Source organism: Anthonomus grandis, chromosome 1 (genome assembly GCF_022605725.1).
Source record: "Anthonomus grandis grandis chromosome 1, icAntGran1.3, whole genome shotgun sequence".
Taxonomy (NCBI): Eukaryota; Metazoa; Arthropoda; class Insecta; order Coleoptera; family Curculionidae; genus Anthonomus; species Anthonomus grandis.
This window is the reverse complement of record NC_065546.1, coordinates 4,270,287-4,284,962: the sequence shown is the minus strand read 5'-3', so window position 1 is coordinate 4,284,962 and position 14,676 is coordinate 4,270,287. Positions and strand designations below refer to the sequence as shown.

The window sequence follows — 14,676 nt, the reverse complement described above, 5'->3', positions numbered from 1 at the left end:
AAAATGGATAATTGTTTCACTCCAAAAAACCGTAGCTGTCCAACAATGTGGCCATAATAAAGAAAATATCCGAATCCAAGGCACTCTTGTCCTTGAGTTAAGCCCTAGCTGCACCATACAAATTTAGGACTTCCAGATTAGAAGTTTCCACGATACAAACACCCATTTTCACAACATTGAATTACCCAAGCTGACCTTAGACTTAAAAGTTCGCCCTAATGCTATTGATTTACAGCCCTTTGAACTCAATAGCTTAAACTTCGATAAACTTAAGAACATTCAAACCATTATGGACATCCAAGCCAAGAAAATGGAAGAAACCAGCCAAGGACCTGTCCATATAACAAATGTTAGCGTATGGACCATCATCCTCTATATCCTGATGACTACGGTAGCCGCCTTCCTGTTGCTAAGAAAGACAAGAAAATTAATCCAGACCAAAAGAAAACATCCTAACCAAACCACCACCACGACTAGTGACGATGAAGAAACCCTATAGAATCCGAGCCATATTGTCATATAATTCACCCCTGGGCTCATTTCTTAGGAGGGAGGAGTTACGGGTACCAACCCGCCACCTTATGCCGACCCTGCATACTTTATTTAGAAATAGCTTAGTTTGTATTGTCATCATTTTTAGAACCCATAAATATAATGTAATAGACAAGAGCAACAATAATTATTATAGTAATCGATGTAGTCATTATCTATCAATCAAGTTAGTTGTAAGTTAGTTAGTCCCTGTTCTCAATAAATTTGTTTTTTTTAAAAAGCAAATGCTGGTTGTTGTCCTATAACTTAATTCTGCCTATTTTAATATAATAGATCAACTATAACAACAACTATCTACTAATAAGATGTGTATTGGTATATTATGCACTGTTTACACATGAAAGAACTGATTTTTTTTTGCTGTGATAAATTATATTTTAAGAGTATTGTATATATCCTTGTATTGTCTAATGTCACGTAGCTAAAATAAGCTTTCTGTATAAATATTCATTTTAAATATTTTTTTTTGATTTCCAAGTCCAACATATTAAATTGTAAGTATTTTTTTTTTCTCATTGTTGTAGAAATCTAATATCCGCACCTTTTTTTTCTTTTGTTTGTATAATAAGTGTATGTCTAACGTTGATTGCATTAAAATTAGAAAAATCAGTTTTATTTATTTGAATTTCAATTATAATTAAGTTTTAACTGTACAAACAATTTTTTTCCTGTTATCTTAATTATTATTGTATTTTAGCGCCCTGCAGATGCAAATATAGACTAACCCAAGAATATTACAACAGATATAATCTTATTTGGATCACTAAATTAAAAAAAAATACAGCTATGACTCTTATGTAATATTTATCTGCTTGTTATTTTTACGTTACTTTCATGCCTTATTTTTAAGGCAAAGGACAAAAGCATCTATCAGCTAGGTAGTATAGAATAAAGTTCATGATTCATTGCTGAGATGATAAATGAACCTCAACATGTATTTCCCTGACATTGCGTCTCGCTTTAAGAAAGAAAGAAAGAAAGAAAGAAAGAAAGAAAGAAAGAAAGAAAAAAGAAAATGTGCTATATTACGTAAGACAACAAAATCTTGTGTACAAGCATTCTAAAAACTAAAAAATTCCAAATTCACTTTAAATTTCAAATTTCAAACAAATATAACATCTAAAACACTTTACCATAAAATTTACACACATTACCAAAATTAATTATAACAAAACAGATTGAAAAAAAGCATATTTTTGATAAATTTGATTAAAAAATTAGTAAAGCTGTCAATAAAACAGAATTTAGAGGAAGTAAATTAAATTATTTAATAGGAAACAAAACTAAAACACTAAAATGATGTCAGAGCACAGGTCAAAAGGTATCATTAAAAAAATCATCAAGGCTGTAATATGCCCGGGATAATAAAAGTGATTTTAATTTCTTTTTGAATTTCTTAACTTCTAAAATTTCTCTGATATATAGAGGAACATGGTTGTAAATTTTTTTGCTAAGGTATATAAGTGAGTTCTTGGTGAGGGAGGATGTAGGGATGGGTAAGGGAAAATCGTTAACCTGGCGAGTCATATGACCAGTGTTAGAGGGAGGTTTAGAACATTTATGAATAAGAGTAGCTGTTTCTAAGATAAAAAGAGGAAAAAGAGTTAGGATTTTTTGAGATATAAAGAGAGGTTTACAAAAATCTCTTAACCCAGCGGAACATAGGTATCTAACTGCCTTTTTTTGAATCACAAAAATTATGTTTAATAATCCCTTGTTGCTTAAACCCCAAAAAGGCAAGCCATAACGAAGATGGGACTCAATAAGAGAAAAGTACACTGAACGTGCAACTACCCCTCCCAGCTCATGCCCCGCCATTCTTACTGCAAAGCATCCAGAAGATGATTTTGATGCAAGATTTAGGATATGATCTTCGAAGCGAAGGCGACCATCAATGGTAATACCAAGGAACTTACAGCCTTCTTTGTTTTGCAAGGGGGAGTTTTCACTAAACATAAGGCCCTAAACGTCACACTTAAATCCTATAATAAAAGTTTTGCCCACATTAAATACAAGCTAGTTTGCAGCATACCAATCCGATAAAATCTTAAGATCCTTAAAAACCTGGGCTCTAACACTATCAGAATCTCTATGATTCCATAAAATGGTGGTATCATCAGCAAACTGAACCACTTTGCCCTGTAGTTTTAATGAACCCAAATCATTTACATAGAGCAAAAATAATAGTGGTCCTAACACTGAACCCTGAGTACTCCTCTTTGGGTACGATTAGACAGATAGGATTCCAGCCATTGCAATGCCACACCTCTAAAGCCATAATTATTGAGCTTAGACAGCAGTAGTCCATGATCTACACAATCAAATGCCTTGGATAAATCGCAAAACACTGCCGCCGCGGACTCTCCAGAATTTAAGGACACATAAACACTCTCCAAAAAGCCGAAAACAGCGTCATGAGTCCCTTTTCCCCTTTGAAATCCAAACTGATTTGCAGATAAAATGCAATTATGTTGCAAAAAAGACAAAATTCAGATTTTTGCAAGTTTTTCAACTATCTTGGAGAAGGTAGATAATATAGAAATTGGACGGAAATTAGAAGGCTCACTCAAATCTCCACCCTTATAAAGAGGGATAACCACTGCCTCCTTCAAACATGCTGGAAAGATGCCATTATGAAAGAAATTGTTTATGGCAGAAGCTAGGGCTTTCAATGCTGAGTCAGGCAAAAGGAGTAGTAATTTTGATGATATCCCATCAGCTCCAGCTGATTTATGTTTTTTTAAGCTTTTAATTGCATCTCTAACGTCAGTAAGGCTAACAGGATAAAAGAAAAAAGAATTTTGAACTGACACTTGTTGAATATAATGCAAAGGATCAATATTAGTATTCACATCCTTGAGTAATAAATGAGAATTACAGTAATAATCATTTAAACTATTTGGTCTTACTTCTGGTTCTGAAACTTTCTTGTGAGAATGCCTGAAGTCATTTATAATTGACCAACATTCTCTCTGCCTATTTGAGGACACATTTAAGCGGTCACTATAATATTTAACCTTTGCTGCTTTTATCGTCTTTCTGTATAGACTACGATATTTCTGATGATAAAGAATAATGTTTGCATTAGTTGTATACTTGCACAACATAGCCAAAAAACGGAGGTTTTTAGCTGAAGTTCTGAGGCCTGCTGTGACCCATGGTTTTCTATTTTTCATCTTAAGCCTCTTTTTAGGAAAACACTGATTGATCTTGTCACATAGCACATGAAATAACAAAGTAAACGGGTTAGGAGCTATTTCAACTGCATTCCAATTAACCAAAGCTGTAGTAGAAGAAAAAACATTGAAATTTGCTCTGCTGAAAATTCTTCCTATATAATGAGATGAAGGAAATACAGTGTTGCATGGAATCCTAGCGAGAATGGCTTCATGGTCAGAAATACTAGATAAGAGTACTCTACATGACACATCATTTAAATTTGTACACAAATAATCAATAGTAGTTGCAGATGAGGATGTTATACGTGTGGGTGAAAGAACATAAATTGCAGAAGGTATCCATGGTATCTGGATACTTCTGTAGATCCTACTTTTTTTAATCTACTTTTTGTAAGGTTAGTTGGTAAGTTTGCTTTTCGCAACCAAATTTGGAAAAAGATAAGGAATTGGAGATAGAGTAGAAGGGAAGGTTGTGTATTTTGTAAGATGGTATTTTAAGAATATTCTATAGGATTTATTAAAAGTAGTACTTGATTAGCAAATGGAAATTAATAAATAAGAAAAGTAGTAATAAATATTTAGCTTTTAAAAATGCCTTGAATAAACATTTAATTATTATAATATTAAAATTTTAAAAATTATATTGATTTTTAGGAATATTTTTAATATTATTAGTAAAGCTTAACCAAAAAAACTGAGTTAATAAACAAATAAATTAATAAACATATAGTTTATGCGATGGTTCGAACAAATATTTTATTGATAGAATAATATAATCTAAAATCATCAGTTCTATGAATATTTTTGTCAAAAGCAATGAAATAATTGATTTTTAAGGCAAAATATATTTGCCTTAGAATAGAAGAGCTTGACTAAAACATTTAATTAATAAATTAGACAAAATAAAAATTATTAATGCTTTTGTGTTTAAAGATACAGTATTTAAAGAGTAAAAAGTTGTTAAAAATATATAAAAAAAATGTTTTTCTGAAAGATTGAAATAAATATTAAATTATTAATAACTAAAAAATGACAATGATTTTAATATTTATTCTTAATAAAATTCATTTATGAAGCTAAAATGAATCATATTATATTCGATTCATATAACGTATATAACGCTAATTTTATTAATTAATTTTTTAAATTTTTTTGACAAGACTCTCCTATTTTTACATATAATTTAAAAAATATGTAATTAATTTAAACAAAAATATTTAAAGAACTTATTATAACTGTTTTATTCAAAGCAGTCACATAAACTAATCATTTATTCAACTTATTACGAAAAATAAAATTTCTTACAAATATTCACATAAATAGTTTTCTTACAAATATTTTTAACAAAATTTAAGAAAAATTTATATTGATTTAAATACGAAAAATTGTAAGAATTTTTTTTTTCGTAAGAGCTTGTCTAAGTGATTAGTTTATGTAAATGATTTGAATAAATATTTTATTAATAAAATAATTAAATCCTAACAGTTCCCTCAATATTTTTGTTAAAACTAGTCCTATGTTTTTTTAACGTATGTACCTAAGAATAGTAGTAAAGTAAAAAATATTTTTTTTTATCTTAATAGCGTAAATTTTATGTAAATGCTGGATATTTTTGGAAAAAATCGAGTTAAAATTAATCAAATATTTAAATTTAAAAACATTTTATGGTTAGTAGAGATGTAATACTAAATAAGAAAAGTAAGACATGCATCAATATTTAAAGAAACGATAAATAGAGAGCAAAAACTGTAAAAAAATATTTAAAAAGTTCTTAATGGCTTGAATTAATAATTTGTCTTTATAAACGTTTTAAATATAATTTTTAAATTAATAGAATCTTAAAGATGAATATTATTATTACAAGGTTAATATCAATATTATATAAATTAATGAATATTTTTGATTTATAAGTTATGTAAACTTTATTTATAGGTTTAAAATTAACCAAATAATTTAATTAAAAATAGATGTTTGCCTCATAATAGTAGAGCTTGACCAAAGGATGCAATTAATAAATAAAAAAAAGTAAAAAATATTTACTGTATCAATATTTGTAAAAAAAAAATAATATTTTTTTCTTAATAGCTTAAATAAACAATAATATTTAATATTTTAAATAAATATGTTGTTAATAAAATAATAAAATTTAAAAACCAATAATGAGTTTTAAGAATATTTCTGATAAATTCAAGTTAAAATTGCAGATAAACTAACAAAATAAAAAGTTAATTATAGTTATTTAAATGAAAAAGAGTTAACTAATTAAATAAAGAGTTAAATAAGAGTAATTGCGGTCAAGTTTCACTAAATACCAATCCAACAATAATAACCTTTACTTACTAAAGCTCAACTTAAAAATTAAAAGATTCTTTTTTTAGGCAAAAAAAAATTATATCTACGTAATTCACCATGACGCTTCTTAAACAACAGTCCTTTATATTTTCAAAAAAATAAAACCGGGAGCCCTTTTCACATCGAGAAACGTCACTATTCACTCGGCACGAAATATCACAACCGTTCGCGCATTGTTTCAAGCGGCATCAGTTTTATTCACGAAACCGGAGAGAAAAACATAATAAAATCACTTCCGCAACATTATATTCTTTTATAATGGAAGAGTGGTACATGCACGCGAGGACGACTTTTTTTAAAGGCCACCGTCCAAAATGCGAGTATTAAGAGAAACGATTCGTTTTTTTAGATTTTAGGTTTAGTATACTCGAGCTGCAGGGCCCCCGAAAATTTTTTGGCGTGCCCCCCTCCCCCTTTTTTACACTTATTTTGATATTTTGCCTTTATAAATTTTACATCTATTTTCCAGTTATAAAAAAATATATATATTTTTTATTTTATAATAAAACAATAGACATTTTTTAAATTTTGTTTTTATTGGAAATAATAACTAATAAATCATTAATTAATAACAAAAAAAAACATCTGTAATCCGTCATTTAAAACTAGAACTTTTATTAGGTTAAATGTTAAATATAGGTGTTTTTTATGATTTAACGACAGTAAATTCTTTTATAACTTCATCAGAGATTTTGTCAACCATCTCCTGCTCTATAGCTAATATTACTAGCCCAGATAGTCCCTCGTGATGAATTTTTTATTATTTTTAATTTTGAAAATGACCACTCCCCAGAAGCCGCAGATACTGGTAAAGTTAAGAATATTCTTAAGAAAAGTGTAACATTTGGCAGAGATGAGCTTAAACTGTATTCAAATATATTATTTTACAATATATCCAGAGGATTTGAAGAAGATCGTTTACAGTAATAGATAATTTTAACATTTTTTTCAAACTCATCCATGTATTCATATGAACATTATGTACAATTGATGTTTCATGTCTTTTTATAGCCAGCGATAAGTGTTGCCAATCAGAAAAAGTATTGATAGGTTTACCGAAAACAAAAGCAAATTATAGAGTTTTTTGAAATTCAATAAATAAGCCACATTCTCTCTGTTGTTTCACCATTCACCAGTGTTCTGACAAAGTATATACTTGAAAACTTCCTTTTGTCTTGATTTGTAGGAAATTGATAATTGCGTCATCAAAGGAGGTCCTCGCTCAACTAACCTTCTGTCTTCCTCGTTGTTAATGGTTCTAGGCCACATATCAGGATCCTCTGATAGAAGAATGGTACTTGTCATCTCAGGGCCCATTTCAGTCAAGGCTTCGGTTTCATCTTCACTTTATGTAGCGTCTATTGTTAAGTCGGTGTGTTCGACCGATTCTACGTTTTCACTGAAAGTTGTTGTACTCATAGTAATTGCAGGAACAGGTGAAGCAGCGACCGCTTCAGAACATTGAGTGGTATGAATAAACATTAAGTAAATGCTACAATTTTAAGCATCTACTTCGAAGTATATACTACGATATGAAGGATCTAATTACTTCCGGTAGTATTTGCTTTACGTCGAAGTATCTACTACTGTTCTTGTAGTATCTACTTTTATTTCGAAGTAAATGCTTTCAATTGATTAGCATCACCTCATTTCGATAACTCGGCAAACTTGCAAGTTTTGACAAGTTATATTGTACGGTATAATACGCATATAAAATGTCTTCCGACGAAGAAATGCCTGATCAAGAGGAGTCGCAAAATAAAGATTTGCAATTAGCCTTTGTTATAAGAAGATCTACAGTGTTGGCAGTGTTGATCTTCAATAAGTCAACAGTGCCGTAGCTCAAGAAAAAGCTGCTATAGCTGTAGAAAAGGCAGCAGGAGTTGTAGAGCAATTTGTAGAGGATTACTTCGCGCGACATCAGGAGAGTTTTTAATTCTTTTGTCTTTCTATTTCTCCCTGAAAATTTCAGGAAGGATTAAAAGAATGACTCCTTCGACTGCCTGGAGTAAAATATTTCGATCCTTTCAAGGCAATAAAAGCAGAAAAAGAGGGGGTTAATTAACTGCCTGGCTTTATTTATTAATACAGGTTGCCGGGAAGTTGAAAGAGAGAGAGAGAGAGAGACCAAACCTAGGAAAATAAAAAAGAAGAGAGAAAAAAAACAAACCGCTACTTGAATGAGCCAATTAAGTTTCTCTTTAATTCTAGGCTATTGAGCCATACATTCAGAATTAATTTGTTATTTAAGACAATAAATAGATAAATTTATTATAATAATTACAAAAAAGTTAGTCTCAACTGTCTGGAGTGACAAAATATTTACTTTTAACACCAATTCGACAAAAATTCTAATATATTATCATAGAATAGCCACCAATAATAAAAATTGATATTCGGTCAATGTGATCTAATATCCAACATTCTCGTAATTTATCCTGCCCAATTCCCAATTTAGGAATGCTGTTCTTTCTACTGCGTCAATTACTCCGGTTCTTTTACGTAGCTCAACGATTGTAATGTGATCTGTGAGGGTCAGTTCCAACATTGTCCTCTCCATTGCATGCTATGCTAACACTTTATTTTTCTGTATAGCTTTTTTTTTGTTAATCTCAAGGTCTTAGCACCGTAAAATAGGATAGGCAGAAGACACTTATTGAAAACTTTGCTCTTCAAACAAATTGATAAATGTGACTTTAATTGTGCCTTAAATTCCCAAAATGCACCTCAACCTGATCCTAATGGGATAAGCAATTTGCAAGTGTGTCTTATGGAAAACAGAGTTTTTTTTTGTCTATAGTGTCTCTGACAAACTTTTCTATTTATTTTGAATTTATTTGTTGTCTCTTTCTTAGAGTTGTCCGCTATCTGTAGCATTTTCATATATAGACTCTATTACTAAGATCAATTCTACAGTCGAAGAGTGATTTTATTGAACGTTGGTTTATAGTATCAAAGGATTTTTCGTAGTCAGTTAAGTGGCCTATAGTATTCAATTGACCTTTCTGAAAGATTCTTTCGGACTATAATTTGTAGCTGATTATATAATGGTTTATGTATCACATTTTAATGACACTTAATAAATAGAACTTTGAAACTCTGCAATAGCTTTTTGCTACCCAGTTTAAGAACCACAAACCTTCAAAAACCACTTCATTTTGTCTAGGGAATTTGTTGCTTTTCATTTTAAAAACCGCGTTTTGCATCTCGTAAATTGTGATTTCTGAGAATCGCTGAATTAGAATCATGGAAATCGGATCATGTATAACATGGTTCTTGGAACATTTGGTTCTGATATCAACTCTAACTTCCTTGTTTCTGATATCATGGTACAATCTAACTTTCTGATATCATTACGCATGGCTTTAGTTCCTTGTTAAGTTGCTTCAGTTTTAGAAAGTTTGAAAGAATTTAAATTATAACTATCTAATTATATTTTCAGAACTAATTTTCAATAACTTAGCAACTTTTTCCTAACGCACTTTTTAATTAGAAAGCTCTTTTAAATTATCATAAATCAGCATATACATAAAAAATATTTAAAAAGAATATAAAAACCCAAAAGCGACTTTATTGCATAAAACAATGGTCACCGAAAGACCACTAAAATGCAGTGTTTCTCTTAATTTAAAGGTAAGCATATATTTAATCGACAAAAAAATTAAGCGTTAATAAACCGAATGCGTTAATGTGAGATATTATGATTGATAAGTTTGTTTACAAGCGCAATAATAATTATTTTTAGTTATAAAAATGTTAAAGGTCTGACACTTTTGATGTGTTAAAAAATTCGAGGTTTTCAAATAAGTAAATAAATAATTTAAATTTAATAGGATACGTCTTACCCTACAGGTCCATATGGCCACTACTTTTTCGGAAAATAAAAATATTTTTTTTAACTCCCGATCTATATTTGGACAAATATGGTTTAATATCTTGTTTTTTGCCTGAAATGTGAATTTAGTATTTGTGTTGGCTATTGAAAGTTATGATCCTAAAAAAAAGAGACAAAAATTGCTAAAAATTGAACATATAATCATTTCTTTTATACTTCACAGATTGGTTTTTTAACTATTAAACAAAAAGACATTTTTGCAATCAATAAGGTCACTTTCTTTCCTGGAGGTTTCCTACAAAATATGTCAAAACTTTAATTAGACGACCTTTAGATTGAAATCACATGCAATTAACCTCAAGGTGCATTTCTCTCACTGCAACAATTTTTTTTACAAAGATACTTTTGTAAGTGATTAATGATGTTAGGACTACGTCCGGGTCTTGCAAGGTGATCCGTAGGAGTCATTAAGTGTGAAGTTCTCCCAAATGAAACTAAAAATAGCCGTGACTTGCATAATCTGTTAAGTTAAAATGAATATTAAAATTAAAACGCATATAGGTGCTAGATTTTTATGATTGACACCAAAATAACAAGGTTTAAGGTTAAACATGGTACATACATTAAGTTTTGTAATAATTATTTAATAGAAGTTTTCTTTTATTTTAGGAAGGTCAATGTCAGGTAGGTTTAATAGCCCAAAGCATATGACCTTATCTCTTGGTTAAGAGCTTTTTTTGTTGTTGTTAAAAGTCAAGATTTGAGGAAATCACCATAAATTATTCAGGCATCCTAGGTCGGAAATAATTGTATGATGATTATAGCTATTAATTTTTAATAGTAGGCGTCTAATAATTCTTGACATATTTTGGAAAATGTGATTTAAATATTAATAAAATAAAATGAGTATTTTGACACATTTGTATCAAAAATCTTTTTTTTTCAGGAAAAACTTCTTTCCAAACTTGAAGAAAGCGAACCAGAACTTGCAACATGTCAGGAAGAAGAGGTAAATAATATTATTAATATAATACAAATCTTTCGGACTATTTTTAGGGAATTTTTTTTTAAAGAGTTTCGAACTCGAAGTAAGAGCGTTTTTTGTCAATAGGTTCATATAAAAACACTTCTTGTACATTAAAAATTTTTTGAGTTTTTTTACAGAATTTTGTTAAGCAAAGATCAAAGCCCACAAGATGTTAGTCCCTGATGATGATAGCTAGAGATAAGAAATTTTTAATATTTTTGACAATATTTTCAGAAAATAGAAAGTTATATTATTAAAAAAATTAAAAGACTAATATATTTGGGTAAATAAACTGAATATTGGTATGGTAATAAATGTAAAATATTTTTTTGGAATTACCAGTAAAAAATTCAGTGGAAAACCAAGAATAGAGATCAGGAATTAAATTGGCTTTCAAAGATAAAAGAAAGAATACTTTAGAAGTAAAGAAGTGAAAATTATTGAACAGATTGAATTTCGTTCGAGAAAAAAACTAAAGAGGCTTGAAAAGGAATAAGAACAAGTGCGTTAGAGTTTTTCAACGACAAACAAAGAAAGAGTTTCCAACTTAAGAGGCAGATTCAAAAAATTAAGAAGAATAAAGGACATTAGTAATAAAATGTAAATATTTCAAGAGTACCAGTGGAGACACTGGAAAAAACCAAGATATCCATATAAGATATTAAACTGTTTTTAAAAATTAAAATTAAATACATTCCAGAACTTGAAAAAAGATGTACTAGTTTCAGAACTTGAAAAAAGATGTACTAGGTCTGAAATGTTTGCATTATTAAGGATATATTAAAGACTGGTCGAGTCTCTAAATATTGTTTCTAAAATTATGTTTAATGTACATCATGATTGAAAGAACTCGTCCATTATCTCAAAGAGACCTACGTCACATAACATAGCACAAAAATTTAACAAGAAAATATAAAAAGGAAAAACGTGACTAGTGGTAGTAGTGTAGTCTAGTAAAGAGTGGGTTTAAATATTTTTTAAACCCACATTTTTTTCTCTAATGTACCGGGTGTCCAAATAAGAAAGGACGCCGGCTGTATCTCGGAAACTATTTATTGCACAGCGCTGAAAAATTTTTTTTTTAGAAAAGTGGCCAAAAAAAATTGCTGGAAAATATTTACAAGTTCTTCAGACTACCACAAGAGGACGTAACTGCACAGTAATTTAAAAAAATTCTAATTTCGTCTAAAATAGCCAGTAATAGGTACCATTTTGAAAACATCAGAATAATCTTTAATAATTTTGCCTTAATTTGGCTAAAGAATTTTCTTCATATCTCCAATGAGAAGGGTGGGGGAAGATCATAAATAATGCAACTTTTTAATCGCCCTGTAGTCAGATTTTTTATTTAAAGTAATTCAAGTGAGTACTCGTTTAAAAGGGAATTCAAAGGGCTTTCAAAATATGCACCTGTCATTGTCACTTTGTTTTCAGTGAAGTCGTCAGAGGGCGTTGTTTAACAGAGACTGGGTTTTTAGAGATTTTCTCTAAAAAGTTAAATGCAATGATATGATTTTTTCACTGCGGTTCCGAAGACTGAAAACATACTAACAAACCAGTGAAAACCGCGTTTCGATATCTCCATTTGTTTTCGAGTAATTTTAAAATAACCTATTTTTTAAATTTTAAATATAAGTACCAATAATTAATTTAACAAATGATTCAGAATTAGCAGGAATTGACATATTAGATAAGTCGGAATAAGTGTTGTCTCAGCGTTTTTTACATATATTAAGTCGCATTAATATACAGGGTGATTCACGGTAGATGGCCTATTAGACGTTTTAGGCGAATGGCAATGCCGATCAATCTGAAAAAAAACGTTACAAAAATTAGACTCCCCCGAATTGATAACAGTTTATTTCAAATGCAATCAGAACTCAATGGATGCCTCTATTTACGACATTATACGAAAAGGACATTTGCAAGATTAGCTACTCGGCTAGCACAAAATGGCAGTATCCGTTTACCTCTTATTCAATCTTCAAAATCCTTCTGACTAAACAATTATAACAAATAGCGCAAATTAATACTAAATATAAAATAAATAAAAATAAAACATATAACTAAATCAATTTCTTTCAAGATGTTCGAAGTGTCCACCATCGTTACTAATACAGTCGCGTACTTTTCAATAAGTAACGTGAACTGCAGCCTCCACTTCGGCAACTGATATGCTTGTTACCGCAATTTCTGATCCTGGCTATCATATCATCTCGTGTTGTAGGTCTGGTTTGGTAAACGATATCCTTTAGTCTGCCCCACAAATAAAAATCTAGGCAAGTCAGATCAGGAGATCGCGGAGGCTAAGGATATATACTTCCTCGACCAATCCACCTATGAGGAAACCTTAAATTTAAAAAATTTCTCACATTTATCGCAAAATGCGCGGGACATCCATCGTGTTGTAAAAACATCCTTGCACGGGTTTAAATTGGGATGTCTTCAAGCAGTACAGGCAATTGATCTTATAAAAAATCTAAATAGGTGTGTCCATTGAGGACCTCTTCAAAAATGTATGGACCAATAATTCTTCCCCCTATTATCCCACACCAGACATTAACAGACCACCGACCCTGATACTGCACTTCTCTCATCCAGTGGGGATTTGTGGGAGCCCAATAGTGCATATTGTGTAAATTTACACTATCAACACTGGTGAAAGTTGCCTCGTCTGTCCATAGAATGTTTGAGACAAACTGGGGTTCTTCTTCCATCATATTGCTAAACCAGTTACAATAATCAAGCCGTCTATCAAAATCGGTTCCTGTTAATTCCTGATGCAGCACCATATGATATAGATGCAACCTAAAATAATGTTCAAATTAGGTAAAAAATAAAAATAATATATATTTTTTAATATTCGATTCTAGTAATGGTCAAATTTAATTCAACTTTTCAACAAACCCATGGTCTCTTAAAATGTTATGCACAGTTGATTTCGTAATGCCCAAATCCAATGAAATTTGCCTTATTCCTATGTGAGGGTATAATTCAATATAAGCAAGCACATTAACAATATTTTCTTCAGATCGTCCAGAGCGACGTCTTCTGTTGAGGGGTAAATGGATACTGCCATTTTCTCGCAACCGAGTAGCTAATCTTGCAAATGTCCTTTTCGTATAATGTCTATGTTCTGGATACCGCATAGCATATATTCGAGAGGCAACCGTTGAGTTATGATTGCATTCGAAATAAATTGCTAGCATATTATAGGCTACTTCATTTGGAATTTTCATTTTTAAACTTATTCATTTGTAGTAAAAAAACGCTTACACATAAGAAATAACTTAAAACTGACAACTGTCAATTTAAGTAACTTTAAATGACATTTTCCAATCCTTTGTTTCTGTTTATATTTCCAAAGGGCCTCTTGATATAATAGTAATATTCAAATAGAATTAATAAATAATGCTCTAATAAATCATATTCGGAGATTCTCGATTGCCAATTATATTTTCAAGTGGAAATATGATTATGAGCTTTCAAATAATTTTCAGTAATTTTTAATAATATTTTGTGACAAAGACCGCCCTAATGTTGCTAATAATATTTAAAATTTGAAAAATAGGTTATTTTAAAATTACTCGAAAACAAATGGAGATATCGAAACGCGGTTTTCACTGGTTTGTTAGTATGTTTTAAGTCTTCGAAACCGCAGTGAAAAAATTATATCATTGCGTTTAACTTTTTAGAGAAAATCTCTAAAAACCCAGTCTCTGTTAAACAAC

At 30.3% G+C, this 14,676-nt stretch overlaps 2 protein-coding genes across 5 annotated transcripts in view; one reads left to right on the top strand and one right to left on the bottom strand.

The window, feature by feature from the left end:
* The window catches only part of LOC126735727 (phospholipase A1 VesT1.02-like), a 76,185-nt gene extending 69,898 nt beyond the window's left edge, over positions 1–6,287 (bottom strand). For 2 of the 4 annotated variants that reach the window (XM_050439817.1, XM_050439838.1), the window contains exon 1: positions 6,140–6,287. The gene's annotated coding sequence lies outside the window, so the exon portion shown is untranslated. Of the gene's footprint in view, positions 1–6,071 lie in introns of all 4 variants that reach the window. The other 2 variants (XM_050439823.1, XM_050439830.1) reach the window with 2 other exon arrangements.
* The window catches only part of LOC126735754 (uncharacterized), a 119,893-nt gene that overhangs the window by 97,770 nt on the left and 7,447 nt on the right, over positions 1–14,676 (top strand). The window contains exon 3 of the mRNA XM_050439849.1: positions 10,865–10,927. Within this exon, the coding sequence (XP_050295806.1) occupies positions 10,865–10,927 (63 nt within the window). The remainder of the gene's footprint in view (positions 1–10,864; positions 10,928–14,676) is intronic.